We start from the raw sequence: 23,929 nt of genomic DNA, 5'->3' as shown, positions 1-23,929 counted from the left end.
AAGATCCCATCTGCTTGAATTGGTGGTAGCTGAGGTGAATGTAAAAGAACCCATAGAACCTATTGAAAAGGGTAGGGCAAGTTCCCTGATGCCCTGACAAATTTCTTCTAGTAGTATAAGTACCCTTTTGTGTGTTACTGACATAGCAGAGCACCATTTGGGCGGTGGGGGCACATGCTTGACTCCACCTTCATATGAGATGTTTAATCTGCTTGAGTTGGTGGTAGCTGAGGTGAATCTAAAATTACCAGTAGAACCTATTGAAAAGGGTAGAGGAAGTTCCCGATACTCTGTCCAGTTTCTTCTAGTTGTATAAATACTCCCTTGTGTCTATCCTGAATAAAGTCAAGTGGGACTAGGTCAGCAAAGGATTAAAAAAAAAAAAAGCTTTCACCTATATCTGATTTTGCAAAGCATTTCTGTTTTGCTTCACATTTCTTGCCCTCTACCTCATTTTCTAATAAATTGCTGTGGATTACAGACATATTGGTAATGCTGCAAATAGTTTCATACTCCATGTTCAGAAAATGTATGTTGATGCAAAACCTGTTTAAATAATAAAGTGAATTAGAAAAACAACCATACATTCTCCTTTTCCAGCCTATTATGTTTGATTCTCCCTGATTTTGCCACCCTATTATATTTGGATTTGTCCAACATCCTTGGGCAAGGATGTTCAGAGTTATGCAGGGACCCTTCCCCTACAGTGATTGTGCTAGAAGTAAAAAAAGGAAAGAGAGAGATGTATAATGTGCTCTGGGCAATGTTTATTGTTATCTCTGCCCATGTTTTCACCTGGTTTCCGCCACAATAAAAAAACAAAAAAAAAGTAAATGTATTTGCAAAACAACTCTAAAATTCCCATCAGCCTCTAGTCAAATGACTGCTATAGTGGAGATTGCTGGAAAGTACTGTGATTGGTTGCAAAGCGACCGCAGGGGTGGTAGTCTCATTCATAGTAACACATGATGAGATTACCAACTTAGCACTGTGATCGGTTGCTAAGGGCAACCAATCACAGGTGCTTATACTTAATAGTATAGGTCATGAGTTGCCTACTCATATCCTGTTACTATGGTCAGAAAAAAAATGAAACTGCTGGCTACTGCACATATTTATAGATTCAGTGACTCACAAGAGTATTCAAGGCAGAGTTTGGCCCTGTCAGCAACCCACCTGCATTGCATCGTCTGTCTCCAAGGCTGGCAAACAAGTCAGGATGGGGATACATTTAGGGGAGCCCATCTAAAACCTTAGTTTGCCTTAAGGTAAGAATGGATATCTGTCTGGTTTTTATGTAACATATGCCAGAGATGAGGGAAGCATTGAGTAATAAATTTGTCCCTCTGGCACGTCTTGTTTGTGTGATGATGGAGATTCAGCTCTTTAGTTTGAGTATTTGTGGAACCATTTGTTTTGTGGAGATGGAGATCAAGAAGGGCTAAGTCATCAGTAACATAGAATGACAGTCTAAACTCATAGCACAGGAGTTGTGATGATCCAGCACTGGCCTAGTAATCAAGGAGCCTCAATCCTCACCACAGGCAACAGTGGAGGGACGTACACACTGGGAGGATGACAAGTACACACACAGTAAAGTGCAATTTCCCTTAAGAGCACACAGAAACCACAGTCAGTATGGGACTGGATTCTCCCTCTTTCTCCAGATCCCCAATAAGACTCCCCACTGGCACAGCTATAGGGTTGAGATCTCAGCTGAGTGGCCAAACCAAGACCTCAAGCACTCTCTCTGTACAACCAGTGCTTCCTGTCCCTGCCCAAGTTGCTGACACACTTTGAGATTTGATTTATATATAAACACACACACACCTGGGAAAGGCTGGTACAGGTTTATTAGCTATACCCCCTATTGCCCAGACTATAAGGTAGTTATCACTGCCACCAGCCAACTCTCTATCAGCTTCTTCAAGACCCTTAACAAATGGTGCCCAATCTTACTGTGTAACATTACTATTAATCCAAACGGTAGTTTGACCAAGGGCCAGAGTATTAGGAGTGGCATGTACAGTGCCACCATGTAGATATGTGAGTACTCTAACACCTTAAATATGTCTCTCAAAGATAGGTTTAAATATGTTTAATAATAAATAATGGAACAAGAAATTTCTCAGTAAATTATCACAGTAACTTCTGAATTCAAAATCACAGGAAACATTTAAAACAACATCGGAGGACAGACTCAAATAAATACAGAACACATCTAAGCTAATCTTTACTATATTCCTTACTGAATCTAAAAGAAATTACTGTACCCTAGTTAACTTACTTACAGCAAGGCAAGTGCAGAGGTGGTGAGGGAATGTCCTTGTTAGGTCGAAGACAAAATACAAAATGCCCTCTCTCTTTGAGAGTTCTTAAATTAATATCAAATATTACTACTGGGTTAGCTTGGATGCATCAGTTTTTCTCACCTGACTTTAGTTCCCAAGCTAAACCCCCATTGTCAGAAACTACCAACATTTTGCATCTTCCTGTGAAAAATGCATAAAGGCTTTTCCTCAGATGTGTGCAGATCCTGGAAGTCCTAAAACAATAAAACACTTCTACATCTCAAGGCTAGTAATTATCTCGCTTTCAAGGCAACACCAAGTCCCCTAGTATAGACATCCTGTCTCCTTGCTGCATTGAAACTAATTTTTATAGCACAATCATCAAACAATTTAATTTCAACTGTTTTCTTGAAGTTTTGCAAGTTAACCCTCTATGTTCTAGTTCCCACTGTTAAAACCTATACATTTACACAGGTACAATAGTTTATATGCATGTCTGTTCTAATCCAGCAGGGTACAATGTGGTCACACATCTAGGCTCAGTACTGTGCAAACCCTGTTCAACACAAGACAACCAGCATTTTAATATATACATAACATTCAGTTCTAATACATTTGTAAGACAAGCATATGAATCATTTTGATATTCACAAATGACATATGATTATTTACAAAATTCAGGATAGCTGTGCTGGCAGTATCTCTTTCTGTCACACTTCTGTGTAAATCATATTAATATTCACAAATGACGTACAATTATTTACAAAATTTCTAACAGTGTTTCCTTTTCTGACAGGAGTCTAAGCAAACATACAATAGGGAAAGAGTTTCAACCCTGTTTTAGTAAATGAGGTTCTCTAGTCTGATCTTTTTAGTTATGAACTTCTAGGGGCTTTGTAGCTATGTGATATGATTGAACAAATGCATACAAAATGTTTCTATAAGTGGTGTGATCATGGTGTGGTAGAAAGATAACTTCTTTTGACTTGGACGAGATACCACAAATATTAAGTGGACTAGACAATAAAATTTCCTGACTACTGTTGTTGCATAGTTGTCAAAAGATAAGGAGCAGTGTCAAGATTTCTGATGACCATATCATTCTGGAGTGGGGTAGCAGCTGTCAAGTAAGCTTCTGTTACGTTTGTTTATCCAAGGTGACAATGTTGCATTCCTTTGCATTTAACTTGAGCTCATTTTCTAATACAACATGGATTTGTATGGCTTATCACTTGCTGGTATCAACTGCTAAGTGAATGACAGCATCAGCTTACAGTCTTTAGCAAATTTAGTTCACAATATGTCGCAGTTAGTGGTTTGGAGCTCCAACAAGAAGATACTGACCAGAAGGGATCTCAGTATTAAGACCTGAGGAATGACACTAACTAATTTTTTTACTTTCTGAAATGGAATCTACTACTTTAAGTGGGTACTGCCTGTCAGTTAGCTGTCTGTCTTACAACATAAGGCTCTGTGTTTAGGCATTTAAGCTTACTTGGAACAACAGCATGGGGAATAGTGTCAAAAGTCTGTGCTAGATCACAGTAGATTGCTGCAATGACTTTCTTGAGTAGTTTACTAAATCAGATAGCCATCATCCTCTTTTCATAAAAAAACATTGTTGTGGATCTAGAACATTAGTGTTTTTATATCGGAGCTTATGAAATCAGATATAAATTAATACACTGAGTGGGTTTACAGACAGGCTGATGGGTCTGTAGTTCATGGGATCCGAGTTGGTGCCCCTTTATGAAGGGCCATAATGATAGCCATTTTCAATGACTCAGGAATCTACCCTGTGACTATGCTTAAGCTGAACAGTTTTGGTAGTTAAAGAAGGATTTCTTAATATCTTTGACTGTAGATGCCAGTTTTAATTTGTGTTCCACTATGGTCTTCCTTATGGTAACTTAAATATTTTTGCTGACCTTTTTGACAGAATCTTTAAAGCAGGTTATGTTTGATTTATTATATGCCTTTAGTGTTTTTTTTTTCTTTTATTATATAGCTTATTAATGTTGCATTCCACTTAGATGGTTGAGACAGATTGGCTTATGCTGCATTTTAGACTGGAGTAAAATTCATGGGGATAAGTGACAGCTGAGGCTACATGGGGTCTGGAAACATTGCATTTGAAATTTAAGACCTCATCATATAATTTTAAAAGGCTCATCTTTTGAAGTCTGTTTATTCAGATGTGCACATTGTGGTGGATTTAAATGCATTAATGGTGTTACTCTGGCCTTGGGTAGTGTGTTAAGAGTATGCTGTATGTGCTGGCCTAGCTTATCTGAGTACAGAAGATGAATGTTACTTTGTGGACCTCATTCCATGTTGTGGTGCTAAATATTATTGCTTATATGAATGGACCTGGAGGACTGCTTGCCATGATATAGCACATAAACTTTATGTGGAACACTGCATCAGTGTGGCTAGATCTCTGGGACTGGCTGCTGTGATATGGCACAGATGTTTAGTGTGAATGGACATCCATGGGACTGCCTGCCATTTTATGGCACAGAGGCTTGTCACAGTAATGCTTTCTAAGTGAAGGTCTTCTGTTGCAGTACAGCACTATAACCAAAACGCAGTCTTTGTCATGTGGCCAAAGCAATAATGTACTGCAGTGCTACCTCATGGCCTTTATGATGTACTGCAGTGCCAAATCAGCCTATACATGTTGTGAGAAATGCAATATAGCTTGGGTGTGTGTACAGTGACCAGCATAGTTGTCTATAATGTTTTGTAATGCTGGATAATTTTATAGGTGATAAGAAGTTGTGTATATGTTAGATGATGTGGAGATTCTAACCAATTAAGCCTTTTCAGTGTTATACAGTAGCGGGTTCTGAAAGGAGTATGTGCGGCAATTTAGCAACTTTGTTATAGCACTGTTCAAGTTTTAATTTTTGTGAGCCCTAGAGGTTAGTAAGGATGTGAGTGCCATACAGAAGAGTGGGGAGGAGGAGATAAGTAGTGGCAAGAGTAGTTTTAGTTGCAATGGTAAGAATATTTCTGTCTCTGTAAAGCATTCCTATTTTTTTATGAGTTTTTCTTATGCAATTTTTTATATGCAGGTTGAAGGTATGATTATCTTCCTCTATCACCTCTAATAGTTTGTATGAGAAATGGCTTCAGTGGTTCTGTTATCAAAAGGGAAGACTTTATTTATTTTTTTCATGAGAGGGGGATTTGGGGGAAAAGTAGTAGTTTGGTCTTTTTTGGGATGAACATATGAATGGTGAGTCACAAAGCCATGTTTTAGTGGCTGTTAAAGCTTCCTGAGTATTCTTTGAAGGTGTACCATGTTTTCAGATGCACAAGTGAGTAGAATCATCTGCGTATTGTATTAGGGTGGCCTGTTTGAAAGTATAGCGGGTGTTGGTGAAAATGTTAGAGGGGAGGACAAAGAAGAAAGCCTTATGGTACACCGGTGGTGACTGAGAAAAAAGGAGAGAGCATGGAGTGCCATTTTACTGACTGACACCTATTGGAGAAGTAGCTTTTGAACCACAGACGGGTGGGCTGAGAGAACTAGTGAAGACATTTAACAAAGTTTGCTGTGACAAACTATTGAAGGCTTTAGACAAGTTTAGAAATTAGGAAGAGACTAGTGTATTGATAGTGTCTATATAGGTTAGAAGGGCAGTGGTAGTACTATAGGAAGGAAGGAAACCATGTTGTGTAGGGGATAGTAGTTCTTCCTGCAGGAGATAGTAATGATTATTATACCATGACCCCCCATTAATATTCCAAAACGTGCACGCTGATTGGCCAGCGTGCACGTTGTAAATTGACTTATACTAATGGAAAAAGGTCCGGTTGCCCGGATTTTTTCTGTTAGTATAAGTCTTTTTTAAAACACTGTCTCGCTATGTTAAAGGAGTTTAACATAGCGACACAGGTTTAAAAAAAGCAACGGAGATCTCCGTTGCTTTTTTAAAGCTGTCTCGCTATGTTAAACTCCTTTAACATAGCGACACAGTGTGTAAAAAGCAATGGAGATCTTGCTTTCTCCGTTGCTTTTTTTTTAAAACATGTCTCGCTGTGTTAAATGGGTTTAACATAGCGAGACAGCTTTAAAATAAGCAATGGAGATCTCCATTGCTTGTTTTAAAGCTGTCTCGCTATGTTAAACCCATTTAACTTAGCGAAACAGTTTGTAAAAAGCAACGGAGATCTTGCTTTCTCTGTTGCTTTTTTCAAAACTGTCTCGCTATGTTAAATGGGTTTAACATAGCGAGACAGCTTTAAAATAAGCAACAGAGATTCTCCGTTGCTTTTTTTAAAGCTGTCTCGCTATGTTAAACCCATTTAACATAGCGAAACAGTAAAAAGCAATGGAGATCTTGCTTTCTCCGTTGCTTTTGCCCACAGCGCTGATGTACTGTGTAGGCATATGCATGTGCAGTACATCAGAACTACCACGGAATCCCAGACAGCTGTGGAAGGGCAGCAAGGAGGCATTATACAATGCCATTATTTAAGAAAAGTAATTATTTTTTTCTTAAATAATGTCATTGTATAATAGCAATAACCCACTTCTGGGTGTGGGTAATGCTGGATTTACCCACGATTGGCTTTGTTTGGTCTCTCAGGCTTCGCCCTCGGGACCAAACCACGCCAACTGTGGGTAAATCCAGCATTACCCACACCCAGGCGTGGGTTATTGCTATAATGTCTGTTGAATTCCCTACTTTGTGCTGGGGATAATGTGTGACTTTTCCCAGACAGGGAGAGAGAGAGCGAGAATGTGGGATTCCCAGAATAACGAATTTATAAGGCTAGAGACAGTATAGGCAATGCTATTGGCTGCTAGTTTTAGGTTTTTGCTTGGAAGATCATCAGCTAAAGTAGAGCATGGTTTAATTTTAAGAGAAGTTTTATGTAGGATGTGGGCACAGGTTTGAAGGTGAAAGTGGAGTGAGTCTGGTGATTCATGGCTGGTGGGCAGGGTTCATATTAGATGTTGAGGAATCCTTGTTTAGAGATACTATACTATCTATAAAATAAGAGTTGAGCTTTATTGCAGTTAGAAGTGGTGAGTTATTGGAATAGGGTTTTGGGTTGAATTTATGGCTGGGCGGTAAGATTTCTTTAATGGGTGTCAAATTCTTTTAGGGTTGCATTTAGCATTATTCTGAATTTTCTTATAGTATAGTTTTTGTTTTCATTTATTTGCTTTTTAGTATGATTGAGAAGCATTCTGAAGTGTTGAAGATGTTGAGGTGTTTTATATTTTTGCCATTCTTTCCATGCTTTTTCTCTATCCTGCATTAGCATTCTATCGTTTTTGATTAGCCAGATTGCATTATTTGTTTTCAGTCTTTTCATTCTAAGAGGTGCAAGGCTATTTAGGATATTTAGAATAGCTGTATTGAATTCAATTACAGCATTGTCTAAGAGGAGGATTTTTAGGAAGTTCCTATTAATAGATGAAAGTGTAGTAATGAACATTTCTGGGTTAAACCTGGAAAGGTTATGTGTTTTACAAATATGCTGTTTAACTGGATGTGTGAGATGTCTAGTTGTATAGATTGGGAGATGAACCACTGAGAGTCTGACTTTGTCCCTGTAGTGGAGTATTTGCTAGGATCTGATACTAGGATGATTTTTTTATGGTGTGATTTGCCTTCTGGGAACTGAAATATGGCCTGTAAGACACAGCTAGCAAGTCCAGCAATTCACAGGGCTTTTGCTGTCATTCTGGCAATACACCCATTTTCCACCTTGATGCTTTGCACAAAAGGCTGGAACAGGTGAATTGTGAAAGGAAACTGCTGTAACATGGTCACTTCTGATGGATTATTGAAAGGGTTTGTTGAGGGGACAGGATCTGCCAAAGTGCCATATTGCCATTATATTTTTGTGATTCTTTCACAGTCAAAGTTAGCATACTCTCTTGGAAGATGGATGTTACATTGGGATAGTGAATGTTCTGCACCAAATACTTTATTAGAATCCTTGTGGTTTTTGTTATTGAGATACTGTGATTATGGAGCTGACATATTGTCTCATACACATAGCTCTGAGCCCAGGTTACATTGTTGCAGTCTGCCACTAGGCTTTTTGTCCACCAGGGTGCTCTTTGACCTCCGGACAAAAAAGACGGATCTCGTACTATTGCGCAAAATCCTACCTAACCGAAACAAAAACAGCTGAACGCACTTTAGCGAAAGTGCTTTTCACCGAAAAAACACTTTCGCTAAACTGTGCAAAAAATATATATATATATTACTCACATTTACGCTGGAGGGTAAGTTCCCCTGCACCCCCCATGTGGGGCTGTGTCCCCCACACCCCCCCTACTTTCATATTCTCACTCCGAGATCGCACTACAATGGGGAAAAGGGAATATTTCCTTATCTCCACTGTACTACGATCTCAGCAACCGCCATTCCCCCACGTTTTTCTTTCTTTAGCACACTTTCACAAAAGTGCTTTTTGGTGAAAAGCACTTTCGCGAAAGTGTGCTCGGCCGTTTCACTTTTGGTGAAACGGCTGTTCGATGAATAGTATGGATCCCAAAAAGACAAGTGGCCTCTTACATACAGCTAGTAAAGCCAGTGTTTTAAAGGGTTGAAGTTCATAGGTGTGTACTAGGCTAATGGCCCTGGAGCCTTTACAGGCCTAGCCCATAGGATTACCCTGACATCATGCCACCTGACCTTAGTTCCCAGTGTTTCTGTCGAGTAGAGCCACTGGAGTGATCCGTGGGGTGAATTTTCTATTTCCCATCCTCTCATCAAGATTTCTCCTGAAGAAGGCCAGTGAGGTGCTCTGCTTGACATGTATGGGAAGTCTGTTCCATAGCATGGGCAGTCACTGGGTTATGAACCTGCCCCTCCAGCATGTTCTGTTGATTGTGGTAATGAGGTTGAGATCTCTGGAACATGTGGTGTGGAGGGATTGGGGTTTCTTTAGATGTAGCATTTCTAATAGAGCTGGGTCAGATATGGCTTTATAAATCAAGCAGAGATCACCTCTAAGTAGGCGAGATGAGACAGACAATAGTTGTCATAGTTCAGCACTCTGCTTGATTTCCACCTGAGGAGTACTTCATCTCTGCACAAAATTTTGGGACAGGTGATGTATGAAAGCAAATAGTAGTTTCAGATTGATGTTAGGGAGACAGGATCTGTTAAAACACAATATGACTATTATATTTATATGATTCCTAAACAGTCAGAGGTAGTTTATCCTCTGAAAGGTGGAACAGTCCACTGAGACAGCATGTGTTTGTTTTGCAGCAAAATGCCTTTTTCTAATTCCCATTTTTATTTTACTGTGACTGTCTGCAGTGATGTGACACGTGGCTTCTGATATACAGCTTCAGAGGGCTTTTGATGACACAGTCTGGTACAATGCTATGTTTCCACCTGAGGGCCATGTAATCTCTCCAGTAATGGATGAGTAAGTCATGTAACCTCTCCAAGAAGGGATGAGTACAACTATGTGCAGAATATAGGTGTACCAAGTTGCAATATCTCAGCAGTGAAAATACAAAATATTTTCAAAGAAAGATGAATGTTACAGTTGTAACATGATGTGGCTACAATGTCAAGCTTTCTTGCAGCTAAAGCTGCGGAGACAAATACACAGGTTTGCTGTGCTGGAAGTTCTTTGATTATAATTGCAATCCTCAGTGGGTTTTGAAGCAAAATGATGATATTACCCAAAAGTTTGTAATAATTTCAAAGGCAGATAGAGATGAAGCCATTGTTTTGAGTTCATGTACATTTACCTGAAATAGAAACAAAAGGAATTGTTACTGTCATTTTTGGGTTATATTAAAGTATACATTATACATGCATTGACAGGAATGTCTGATTCTCTTATGGTAGTATATATTAATATGGAATTAAATGCATTGTTTTTTTATTTATAAGTCCTCCTGTTGCCCTTCAACCCCAGCCTTCAGCAGCTTCTGGCACTTCTGCCCACAGACAACTGTATTCATAGAATAAACTACCATTAAATCTGATTAAAGCTAATTAACATGGAGAGTCTAAATGTAGTGTATCTACCTAAAGTGTGCAACTTATTCCCAGACAAACCTTATCCTTTACACAGTTCAAGGCTACAGTAAAAACATAACTAACAAAAAATGAACCTCTCTGTATTCAAACTCATCAGATTAAATTTTTAGCCAACTTCTTTTCAAGATGCACCCATCATTTCTAACTTCGAATTTATCCTGTACTTGACTTAGACACAGCTACAAGTATAAAAATACATTGTATAGAACTGTTTGTATAGCTCTGTGTTCTTTCCAGATGTGATGTGTACTGTGTTATTGAAATCCTATGAGTTCTGTGCTGCCATTCCAGGGTGGGATGACAATTGCCTGTTATGACATAAATTTTTGAATTGTAGTAATGGCTGCTGTTCAGAACATTTCTCCCCAGGTATCCACAAGTGACTATGACCAGAAAAACTTTCCTGAAAAAGAAATGAAAATAAAATAAAGCAAAACTTTTTTTTTTTAATTTCCCTACCTAGCTTTCAAACATGTATTGTATCTGATATAAAGCTTGATAAAGTAGTAGAACACAAAGTGTACTTTTTTCTAACAGTACTTCTTACTAGAAATTTTACTATTAGGCAGAAAGAAATCATCAACCTCACTGTTTTCCCATTTTCTACAAGGGTCAGGGTATCATGTCAGCTGTCGCCATCTCTCTCTCTTTCTCTCTCGCTCTATTCAATGCCGCGCTCCTACTTTCTTTGACAGTCATGCCTGACTGTCGCAGGTCTTCTTTCACACAGTTCATCCATCTCTTTGCTGGATGCTTGTTTCCCTTTGCCTTCTTCCTGTCTCTCCCAAGTGTTCTTCATCATAATGCCTTCTGCTTTCCTGCACATGTGCCCAGAGCAATGTAATCTGTTCTGTTTGATCTTCTGTGCAATTGGAGCTACTCTGGCTCTACTCTGATATCCCCATTTCTTCATCTGCCCCACAGTGTGCATCCTACCACCCACCTTAGGCACCTCATCTCCACTGCCTCTACCTTCTTCATTTATTCTGCCTGTACTGCCCAGGTGTCTATACCATAGAGTAGTACTGGTTGCATTACTGTTTTGTACATCTTACATTTCAGCTTCTTTGGCATTCTTCTATCATATCATCCCAACACTCTGCCAGTTGGCAACAGCCCCTCTGATTCTAGCTTTGACCCCTTAATTCAGATTCATAGGTTATAGGTTCATAGGTTTATACTAGGCTATCTGCCCTAAGGCATTTATAAGCCTAGCCCAAATTTTTGTGGCTTACGCCACCCCTTATATGAAAAAATACTGTGCCCATTAGTTTGTTGTGCCTCTGTCCAGCAGTGACACAGAGATGATTCCCGGGGTAAACCTATGATCTCCCATCCACAGGTCTAGATTTCTCTTGAACAGAGTCAGCGAGGTGCTCTGCCTCACATGGACCGGGATTTTATTCCACAGCATAGGGAGTCTCTGAGTGATAAATCTGTCCCTCCAGCACGTCCTATTTATATCCGTGCTAAGGTTTAAGTCGCTTGCTCTAGTAGTTTTGGTGGATTTGGATTTTTTGAGGTGGAGCATGTCCATTAATTCCGGGTTGGACATGGCCTTGTATGTCAGGCACATGTCACCTCTGAGCAGACGGTATGCGACTGAATAGAGCTGGAGTTTCTTCAATCTGGCAGCATATGACAGATTTTGGAGTCCCTTTATCCTTTTGGTGAGGAACTTTTGGGGTCTCTCCAATTGCTGCAGATGTCGGGTGAGATACATCCCTAATGGGGCATTGTACTCGATCATTGGTCTGATAAGTGAAGAGTACAGGGGAACAATGACCTCACTAGATCTGGATGTGAATCCCTTCATGATCAGGTGGGCAATGTAGAAGGTCTTTCTAACCACTTTAGCAACGTGAGTGTCAAAAGAAAGGCCACTGTCAACCTGGGTCCCCAGGTCCCTGATAACCTCTTCTGTGCTTAGTGGATTGCCACCTATATGGTAGCTTGGGGTTACCTTGTTTTTCCCGAAGGGTATGACTATACATTTTTTGGCGTTTAACTTCAGGCCATGGCTCTGGCACCAGATATCTGTTTCTCTGAGTCCCTTCTGAAGCATATCCGTGTCCGATGCACTTTCCACTATGGTGCCCAGTTTGCAGTCGTCTGCAAACTTTGTCAGCCAAAGTCCTCCCATGTTGGCCTGTACTTCTGAGAAGTAGATGCCAAACAATAGGGGGCCAAGGACCGAGCCCTGTGGGACACCACTTGTGACCGGCTTGGAGTCGGACACAGCGCCAGCAACTCTAACCCTGTGGGTTCTGTCCTTAAGCCAGTTTGCAACCCATCTTGTGACATATGGGTTTACATTTAAGCTGGTAAGTTTTTCTACAATACCCGAGTGGGGTATTGTGTCGAAAGCCTTTGCAAGGTCAAGGTAGGCTGTATGGACTGCCTCTCCTCATCAATGGCCTTGGTGACTGTTTCAAGAAGTTGACCAAGTTCAAAAGGCATGATCTTCCCTTGACAAAGCCAAACTGGGTCGGGTCCAATGTCTGCAAGTCCCTATATCTTTGTTTATGAGCTCCATTATGATCCTCTCCATAGCTTTGCAGACTAGACTTGTTAAGCTTATGGGGCGGTAATTACCAGGGTCCGTGAGGCGCCGCCTTTGTGGAGTGGGACCACAGTTGCCGTCGCCACTCCTTGGGCACGTATCCTGTGGTAAGGCTGAGATTAAACAGCTGCCTTATGTGCGGGTTTAATTCCTCATTTAGCTCGTGTAGCACACAGCCGGGGACACCATCCGGTCCCATTGATGCTGTGTTTTAGCTTTAGAGAGAGCAGCTTTCACCTGCGCATTTGAGATGTCCGGGAGGCTACACTCGGCTGGGATAGTTATCTCTCCTTTAGGGGAGAGGGGTGAAGTTTGCACTGAACCTGTCTGCCAGTATGTTGGCAATGTCTGTGGGTTCAGTGATTTTTGTATCATTTTGGACTAATTCTGAGCATATCTGGGAGTTTCCACCCAGGTTCCTAATATAGCTGAAAAAGGCCTTATGATTGTCCTATGAATCCATGGCAATTTTTCTCTCAAAATTGGCCTTAGTTGATTTTATGAGTGCTCGTATTTTTTACTAATAATGATCAGGGTGACTTCCCTTTTATGGATTTTGTTCTATCATGTAATAGCTTTCTCCTCTTATTGTAAAGTTTGTTAATGGCTGGGGTCCACCAGACTGGACGTTTGCTCTTTGTGGAAAGAGTCTTGGTTTTATTTGGGATTGCCTGATCCATGCAGTCCTGGAGGTGTTCATAGAAGGCATTTGTAAGGGCTTCCGCAGCTTGGGTTGTGGTTTCCTCTGGCTCAGGGGCCTTGAAGGATACCACACCAGTCTTGAGTAGTGTGAAGTTTGCTTTAGAGGAGTTCTTCACTATGGTCTTTTTTGTTTGGGGTGGGGGCGGGATGTGGATTTCCAGTGAGATTAGTTTATGATCAGATCTCACCAATGAGGGATATACTTCCGGTGTGGAGCATTTTGTCCCCATGTTTGTGACAATGAGATCTAGTATATTTTCTCCTCTCGTGGGAACAGTGACTAGCTGTTCCATGGCATTTGAATTTATGAACTCCAGGAACCGTTGGGCTAGAAAGTTAGGGCTTGAGTAATGTTCCCAGTCTATATTCGGGTAGTTGAAGTCACCCAATATGATGGTGTTTGGAGATACATTTATACCCTCCAGTGTCTTCAGGAAGGCTGTGTGGGGTTCCTGAGTTTGAGAGGGTGGCCTGTAGCATGCTACAATTTGTAGAGCAGTTCTGCCTATGGTTAGTTGCACCTGGATGGTTTCCGAAGCTTAGTGCGTTGCCACCAACCTGGAGGTGTGGGTATCCTTTATGAATATGGATACACCCCCTCCTTTTGTGGTGTGGTCCGGGTTTTGGGGCTGGAACGCATGATATGAAGTAAAACCTAATAGTGCCGGGGTGCTCTCAGGAGCCTTGAACCAGGTTTCAGTTACAGCACAGACATCGATGTTCTCCATACTGAGAAGGGCCTCGAGTGCGTGCATTTTGAGATTTAGACTTCTGGCATTGAGCAGCATTACCCTCAGTTTCTTCCCATTTTTGTTTTCTAGGGTGGTAGGTTTAGAATTTGAGCCTTGCCTAAAAAGGCACTATGGGGGTGGCAAGAGCCGTAGCCAATATCCGGAATCCCAGGGGTGACAGGTGCAAGCCGTCCCTTGTGAAGCAGCGTGGCTTGTCAAGCATGTCATCCCAGGCAGACAGACACTGGATCCCCTTTGAATGACACCAGACATTAAGCCAATTGTTAAAGCTGATCATCTTGTCTCTATATTGTGGCATCATTCTTGGTGAAGGAAGGATACTGCTCAGGGTTAGGGTCATACCTGCCTGGGCTATATAATCATTGAGCTCCTCTATGTCTCTTTTCATGTAGTCCAGGGAGGTACGTCTCAGGTCGTTCACACCAGCATGGACAATGACTGTGTCATATTTGTACCTGCCGTGGAGTGACCTGAGTGCTTGTGTTATGTGGCGGATTCTAGCGCCCGATAGGCAGCTTACTGTGACCCTCTCCTTGTTCAGCCTGGTGAGTGGGACGTCAGTGTGTCTGACTATGGAGTCACTTATGACAAGTATGTTTGGTGTTGTATTTGGCCTTAAGGGCTGTGACTGCTTTGCACACTGCTTTTGTGATTTATGTGTTGCTTGTGGGGTGTCTTGAGGTAGCAGTTGTTTGGGTGTCTGCTTTGGAGGCCTCTGCTGTTTAGGTAAATTTTTACTCAGAGCCTCCGAGTATGTCTTTGTGTGTTTATGTGTTTGATTCAGTGGAGTGGTAGCATTATGTGAGGCTGGTTTTGTGGTGTGTGTAGTTGCCTTCTCCTCCTGTCTGGTCTTGCCAGTCCTGAGTTGAGAGAGCTCAGCCTCCAGTTTGGCTAAATAGCTGCATCTCGCAAGTATTTGTGTTATGTGGGAGGAGGAGAGGGTTGTCTGTGTACATGAGGCAGTTATAACATTGCCTCAAGATTCCCAGATTCACCAGCTGGACCGGAGAGGAGATTGACAACTGACCTTTGGACATGCTAGAATAATATTGGGAAATCCTTAATTGAAAACAAGGGCCAGTGGGGAGTGAGGGTGTAATGTTTTTAATTTTTAGTGCTGACTTATATAATTGCTTTAGTGAGCAAGTGCCAGGTAACTTGAGTGCAATGTGTTACAAGTAACTAAATGCAAAAACAACAAACAGTAACTTTCTTTCAAGTGAAACAAGGAAATAAGTACAGTAAGCAATGCAGATATCACTAGTGATCCACAGAAGCTGAGAAGTTGTATTAGGTGGAATTAGCTTCCAGGGAAATAACAAGCAAACAAACAACAAGCATATAAACAAAGCTAGATTCAGCAGGCCTGGATCTAGTCTATGCTAGAGCAAACAAGGTGTACCAATTTCAGTAAGATACAGTTCAAATATTCAGGCACTATAAACCTTTAACCAGAAATTCCCAGCTCAGAAGGGCAGAGTCCAGCCTCTTCTCCCACAAGAGTGCATACCACGAACCTTCTTAATGTAAAATAACTGGCCTGAAGCCCAAGTGCCTAAACCAGAACTAATACACTTGGACACTGGGCTCTCAATCAGCAGTTCCCAACTTAGAAGGATGAAAGCTGCCTGTCCTGCCACCACAGTGCTTGCCACAAACCTTCCTAATGTAAAACAACTGGTCTGAAGCCCAAGTGCTTAATCCAAAATTTCTCTTCACCCACCCCTCCCAGATACTTGAATCTGTTAACCTATTCCACTGTTTTCCCTTCTGTCTGTTGTCACCTTCTTCTAATTCCCCCCATTTGCTGCCATTACAACTGTCTTATCTTTACTCCATTTTACCCTGTGTGCCTTCAACTTTACATTCCATTACTTTAGAATGCCACATCTGCATAAAATAGCTTTGTTGATCTGTCCCCTACAACCTGTTTGCTAATTTAGTCCATCACCAGTATGAACAGCAGTGGGCTCAGAGCTGAACCCTGATGTACAGCCACTCCCACTAGGAAGCCCTTTGTGAATCTGAACACTGCCCATACTTGGGTCATTGGGTACATAGCCTGCACTCACTCTATCAATGGTTCCAGGACTTCAGACCATCACAGGACTGCCTAAATCAGCTTTCATGGGACCTTGTCATATGTTTTGTTCAAGTCTAGGAATGCCAAGTTGGATTGTTTCTTCATCTCTGCCTTATTCACAGTTTTCTCAATGCAAATATCACATCATGTGTGCTATATCCTGATCTGAAGCTGAACTACGTATCTCCCATCTTTCTTTCTTTCTTCTCTTTTGTGTATTTATTTATCAGTCACCCTCTCCAGAACTTTCACACACAGTGTGACAAGTGTTTGCTACCTCTCTGTTGTTTACAGTTGTGAATGCCCCCTTTGCTCTTGTATGTAGGCACTATAATGCTTATTCTCCAGTCATATGGGATCCACATTTCTCTCCATACTGCTGTGTGTACCCTCTGAAGCTTATTTCTCTCCTTTCTTACCCAACATCTTGATCATGTCTGCCATGACTTCATCTGAGACTGTCGCTTTCCCTGACTTCTTTTTCCTTAGGGATGTTCTTACTTCTTCCTGGGTGGGTTCATCTTCTTTTGTTGTTGGCTGTGTCTGGGGCAGTGCATCGTCTTCTGTGGGGATTTCTTCATTCAGAAGCCGTTGGAAATACTCCTTCCATCTGCCTTTGATGCCATGTGGACTGGTGAGTGGATTATTGTTGGCATCCTTTATGAAAGATTTCTGATGATTGTCTTTAGCATTCTGTATTTTCCTTGCAGACTGAGTTTATTTTTGCTAGCTACTGAGCTCCTTTCCAAAGTGCTTCTGTTACCTTGTTCTTTGCTAATGCAACTGCTCTCTCAGCATCTTTAAAGTTCAGCCAGTGTTCCCCCTTAGTCTAATCTGTCTTTTCTATCTCCCACTTTTTTCCTGCATTACTCCTTTATTTTGTTGACTTCCTGGACTTCTGCCTTCTACCACCACCAGCTCTCCTTATGTACCTGGCTAGGCTGCATATCTGTTCTGTAGTCCTCACTCGTACTGTTTATGGGGTGCTGCCATTCTTCTTCAACTCTCACCTATTTCTTGAGCTTCTTGAGGTACTACAGCCCAGAGTATTTCCTTAAACTCTTGTGTTTTCTCTCCAGTAATCTTTCAGGTCTTCAGCCTAGTCTGTGTTGACCTTAGAGATTTTTCTGACCACTACTTGCAGCTGATTGTGGCAACCAATGGTTTATGCTGTGGGACAACTGTTTCACTGTGGCTGACTTTGCAATCACTGATTCTTTCCCAGTGCCCTTTCCATACAAGGAGGAAGTCTACCTGAGTTGCATGTTGGCCACTCTTGTATGTGATCTTGTGACTGATGCTTCTTGCTGAACCATGTGCTGGCCATTATCAAGCCATTTGCCAGACAGAAGTCTAGAATGACCTCTCCTTTATTCCTGCTGATTACACCCATGTGTACCCAGTCCAAATATGTTCACGCAGGTCCCCCATTATCAGCAACTTATAGTAGGTCTTGTAACTGCCACGTGAATGCACTGTTTTCCTCGATGACACAACCTTGCTGTAGGGCATAGGCTGAAAGTATGAATATTGTCCTATCCTTAGACTGAAGACTGGCTACCATGAGTTTGCCTTTATCCTTAGACTGAAGATTGGTTACCATGAGTTTGCCTTTAATTTTGATGACATCCCTCACTGTCTTCTCTAGCTTACCACAGTTTCCACACTGTTTCTAGTTTGTCCTACGACTCATTAGTAGACTCTGGATCCCAGCCAAGTTGCTTTGCTGCACTGCCCTTCCATCTTGTCTCCTGGATACGGAGGAGTCTTCTCCTTACTAACATATCATCCGCTTCCAAGCTGTGTCCTGTCGATGAACCTAAAGTGATTATAGCAGTTCTTAGTTCATGTTTGACAGGTTGATTGGTTTTATGTCCAGCTTTCACTCAACAGAGCTATCCCAGGTAACCCAGGCTGGGCAACTGGACACCAGCCAAAATAAAGTCACAGATTAAATCTGGAAAATTATTTTGACAGGCTTTGTTTTCTTAGTTAAGATGTTATAGGATGTTATGGATCTGACATTGTAGTCCATGCTTTGGCTGAAACATGCATTTACTTTTATTAACAAGATTAGGGATAACAAAGCACTAAAGACAAAAGGCAAAGTGGTTACACCCCTCCAAAAGTACAGTTTTGCCAGGAATTTTTTTCTTATTTGTGGAAAGAAATGCTGGATCTAGTACAAGGAAATGGAGAATTAAAACTATAAATGATTCTGATCAGTCCTGAAACAGAGGGCCTTATGTTTGTTAGAATACATCCAAGCAGACATTAAATGGAATATTCATTTACAGCTGATTTTAGACACCCAGTTTGAAGGGCCACAGTCTGAGTATAGTAAGATGTCCGATGATCGTTGAGTATGACATGAGAGTAAACGTACTTTTTCACTAATGGCTTACTATGGTAATAAATCTCACTTTGAGTAAAACAAAGTTGAAATTACTAGTGCAGGGTATGGCATTCTCACATGTTGAATCCTCTGTTTGACAGGAAGACATCTGCAGGCTATAACCTGACTAACCTGTTTGTGGGCTCTGAAGGAACTCTGGGAATTATCACCAAGACAACTCTGCGTCTCTATAGCATCCCAGAAACCATGGTGTCCGCTGTCTGTTCCTTTCCTTCAGTCCAGGCAGCAGTGGACAGTACTGTGCAGATACTACAAAGTGGCATTCCCATTGCCAGGATAGGTAAGCCTGGATGGACTAATTTTCTTTGCTTGCATTTCCATTGCCAGGATAGTTAAGCCTGCACTGATTCATTCTTTTCATGTTAGCCTTGTATTGTGTTGAGTTAAAAAAATACATGTGTAAATATCTCTCTCTCTACATATATATATATATATATATATATATATATATATATATATATATATATATATATATATATATATATATATATATATATATATATATATATATATATATATATATATATATATATATATATATATATATATATATATATATATATATATATATATATAGCTATATATCTATATGTATATATATATATATATATATATATATATATATATATATATATATATATATATATATATATATATATATATATATATATATATACATACACACACACACACACACATACATACATTTGTACCAGTAACACTATAAGAATATTCCTAGGAAATGAGTAAAATAAATAAAAGTTGCTGTGTAAATAATTTATTTTGGATATAACCCAGTAATCTGGGAATTTGACTCACAAAAGTTTATTCATTTTGCATGGTTTTCTTTCAAAATTGCATCCAGGAAAAAAAAATCTGCAGACAGATAACTCGGTGAATGTCATACAACTGCTCAGAGGCTGATAATTTCCAGGAGTATTCAGTGTTTTGTGTTGTTGCTGAATTATTATCAAAACCTTGACTGAATTCTAAGGGGCCATTGTATCACCAAAACACTGCTGAGAAAGGCTAAATCAGCTTTATCAAAAGTAGGATATGATTTTTTTGCAGTACATGTAGCACTGATGTTACGCTCCAAAATAGCCAAATAAGTGCATAACAACTTTTGTTTTATACCTTTCAAAGTTATATTGTTGCCTTGCACTGCATTGTACAGACAACCACCACACTGGCATCTCAAACCCTTTGACAGCTTTGGAAGCGTAGTAATACACTTTGTGCTGTCACTCAAAACAGAAGTGGTGCAGTTGCTAGGACGGCACAGTGGTGCAGCAGTTTCTGTTGTCACCTCACAGCAAGAGGTTCTCCTGTTCGGTTCTCAGCTGGGGTACCTTCTGTGTGGAGTCTGCATGTCCTCCCTTTATTTGTGTGGGTTTCCTCTGGGTGCTCTGGTTTCCTCCCATGTTATAAAGACATTTATCTGGGAGTGTTTCTTCCTGGGCCTCCGCTGAAAATTGCCTTGTTCCAAGTCTGACTTTCCCGGTAAACAAATGTTAAATAAAAAAATAAATCTAACAGCTGTTAAAGCTCATTATTTATCAGAGGTACACTTTGCATTTGGCCTCTGTGCAGCACAGCTGTGTGTTGTACACATTTTAGAGTTGTAAATCAGTTGGAATTCCTTCATTTTCTTTTCTGTAGGATATAGGGGCAGCTAAAGCTACATGTAGTACAAACAGTCATGATCATGTTTCACAGTCATCTCCATTTAGTTATGTGTTCCTGGAATTATGTTAAGATTCACCTCTTGAGCTTCACTTAATTTCGCTCTCAAGGTGAATTCCTTGACATAATGCTCATAATAAGGTGGTTACAAATGAAGATTTGATCATAATCATTTTTGTAGTAAACGCAGTTTGCCATTATTCTGGTTTCTTAGAATTTTTCATCTGTGTACTCATAGTTTGTTGTGTATCACATTATACTGCTGATGGAACAGCTCAGAACAATTCAGGAAAGCAAATACAGGTGCAAATCAGCAACAGTTGTACAGTTTGAAAATATATCTGGAATTTAAACAGAATGACTATATGTTTGGAATTACAAGAAAAAACTAAAGAAGCTTAGCTTTTTTAAAAAAATGTCAAGTGATTGTACACTAAAGGACAGGTTGCACATGGTTATTCATTCTGTGTATCCAACCATGTTACCTTTTATTAGTATTTAAACTCAGCACAACCAGTTCCATGGTAATCATGTTAATTTTTGTTGTGTACCTGTAGTGGCTTTATTTAACCATTTTTTTAGTCACACATAAGATGATTTGTGATTGGCATTTTACATATTTGGACAGAAGACTGTGTTCAGGGATTTTTTGCATCCTATTACTGAAGGGTTTCAGGATACTGTGCATGTCCTTCTATTCAGTGTTGCAGTATTCTTTACATAAGGGTTGTATTCCGCCAAAATGACCTGATGTCTGGCCTGTATACAAAAGCTTAGAGCCACTGCCTGTAAGTGGGATGTCACATGTAGGCACAAACAACGTCAGCCATAAAAGGGACGTCCACACGTACCATCTTCAGAACTTTTTTGCTGCAATTCGGAACGGTTGACTCGTACATTTGGTCTGCTGTTGGATCCTGTTGATTCGTCTTATAGCTTCAGATAAGTACCCCACAGTGGATTTAATATAATGCTACTGGCTTTTGTTTTGTTAATGTCATCCAGGAAGGGCAAGTGTAGGTGTGGAAGGCAAATTCCACATAAAGATAGTCACAAGCTGTGCTTGTTGTGCTTAGGCCTACTCATGACCACCGGTCCTGCTCCATTTGTCAGGCCTTTGATCCCAAAACTTTGCACAGTCGTCTGTCAGCTTTAAATTTATACTTAGAAAACCAAAGACTCAAATGTCTGGTTAGGGACGCTATGGAGGGTTCCAGGAGTATTTCTGAGCCGTATGTAAAAAGGGAGGTCAGCAAGGCTAGGCCCAAATACTCTTTAGCTGTGCCTGCTCCCTCCAACGTACCCCTTGAAGTTGATGAAAACCCAGCGGTATGATCAGATGTAGGGTCTGCTTCCTCGGCAGGTACCGGGAAGGAAACAGTCAGGAGTGTGGATCTGAGGCTATGCAAACGTCTGGTTCGGATGATTTGGGGGAACCGTGGCTAGTGATTGCAAAAGCCTCAGGAAATGCTCCAGCTTCCTTGTCCAAAGAACTACCAGAGATTAGGCTTGCATCCGCTTTCTCTTCTCAATAGAAAGAGCCTATGAAAAAGAAGCAAAAGACTAGGCATGTTCCTGCTCCTTCTACCCCAGTGTCAGAGTGGGAAGTTTTTTTTTCTGGGCCTTATTAAAGCCCTGATGGCTTTGAGGCCTGCGGCTTCACCTTCACCCATAGCTGTCCTGGATTTTGACTCTTCTCCAGTGCAGCTGTCCAGGGTCCAAGGCCTTATTTCAGGACAGCCTGCAGAACTTCAAATTCATGACACAGATTCTGAGGAGTCTTCATCTGATGAAGACTCTTTGGCTTACTCCACTCAAATTCCCTCTCCTCTGGAATATGCTTCCCCAGAGGAGGAGTCTAATGGGGCAGGTTCTCTCATGGAAGAGCTTTCCTTTGGGGAAACTGTTAATAAAATGAGGGAGTTTAAGTGGGGTTCCTTTAAAATCTCTGAAGAACAGAAGAGATGTTATGAGCTTCTACAGGAGGAGACTCCTGCACCTTCAACAGTCCCTCCAGTATTGCCAGTTGCCTTAGATGTTTTCAAGGCTGCATCTAAGACCCCTGACTCCAAGCCCCCTGCCCGAAAGAGACCTGATCATTTCTATAAGGTCCCTGAGAATTGCAAATTCCTTTTTAAATGCTCCTCAGCTGATACTGCTGTGGTTTCCAGTACCTCAGATAAGTCCTCACGGTTATCTCCTTCTACCAAGTTACTACATTCTGATAAGAAAAGTAAAATTTTGGAAAGGTTGGGCAAGATGATTTATACTTCCACCTTGGCTCTCTGGCCTTGCTTACTCAGGCCGCCCAGGCTCTTTCCTCATTGCCAGATTCAGAAGCTAAATCTCTGGCCCTTTCTCTTCTGTCTTCCTCCTGTCAGGTAGCTAGACACTCTATCAAGTGTAGGTATGATGTAGTGGAGGCTTCTGCCAGAGCAGCTACTTCTGCTTCTGTTCTAAGAAGACATTCTTGGCTATGTTTCTAGGCATTTTCTGATGACATCAAGCCAAAATTGCTTGATGTTCCTGTTTACAATTTCTCATTGTTTGAAATGCAGCTGTAGAGTTGTTTAAATCACTGCAGGAAAAAGGTAAGGAACGCCAGGATATGAAACACCTACTGGTTTCACAATTTCCAAAATTTCATAGAAATGTCCCAGCCAAGACTTCCTTTGTTAGCAAACCTGCTAGTTCCTCCACTTCTATTCCTTCTGGACCTAGACCCCGCAAGCTTTCCAGGAGGCACCCACAGACCAAGGCACCCACTCCTACAGCTGCTGTTGTGACCCCTCCTCAGCAGCCCTTTCAGCCCAGACAAAGTCCTCTGTGACGCCTTGCACCCTTTTCCAAGTTGTATCCCTCTGTCCCTTCACCTTTCCCTTTTCCTACCAGCTTGGATGGCGATCATTTAGGACTCCTGGGTGATTTTAGTCATCCAAAACGGATGCTTTATGACTTGGAAGACCCCCTCTCCTTTTCACGGAGTACCTCTACCTCCCTCCAGTCAACTGCATCTGTTTCCCTTAATTCTGGATCAACTTTCCAAACAAAGCACCATCAGTCTGTCCCTCAAGACCAGCAGGGAATGGATTTTTATTCCAGGATGTTTCTAGTTCCAAGGAAAGATGGCCCTTGGAAGGCCTATCTTAGATCTCTGCCTATTAAACACATTCCTGGTGGTGCCTTCCTTCAGAATATGCTATCCCTACCTACTTTTCTGCCCCTGGTCCCCCCTCAAGCTTTCTTAGCTTCTCTGGATCTGAAGGATACATACCTACATATCCCTGTACACCCCCTCTTCAGAAGATTTTTGCACTTCTCGGTGGGCTCTTTGCATTTTTAATTTACTGCCTTTTTCTTTGGTCTTTCTACTGCAAGGGTATTCACAAAGTGCCCA

At 41.1% G+C, this 23,929-nt stretch overlaps 1 protein-coding gene across 3 annotated transcripts in view; it reads left to right on the top strand.

Annotated features, from left to right (window-relative positions):
- The window catches only part of LDHD (lactate dehydrogenase D), a 1,439,596-nt gene that overhangs the window by 1,066,603 nt on the left and 349,064 nt on the right, over positions 1–23,929 (top strand). For all 3 annotated transcript variants that reach the window (XM_044081223.1, XM_044081220.1, XM_044081221.1), the window contains one exon: positions 18,927–19,126. In XM_044081223.1, the coding sequence (XP_043937158.1) occupies positions 18,927–19,126 (200 nt within the window). The remainder of the gene's footprint in view (positions 1–18,926; positions 19,127–23,929) is intronic.

The sequence above is a fragment of the Protopterus annectens genome, chromosome 8.part0 (assembly GCF_019279795.1).
Source record: "Protopterus annectens isolate FY-2018-M chromosome 8.part0, PAN1.0, whole genome shotgun sequence".
In the NCBI taxonomy this organism is placed as follows: Eukaryota; Metazoa; Chordata; order Ceratodontiformes; family Protopteridae; genus Protopterus; species Protopterus annectens.
The sequence above is the reverse complement of the archived record's forward strand: the minus strand, read 5'-3'. Positions and strand labels throughout refer to the sequence as shown.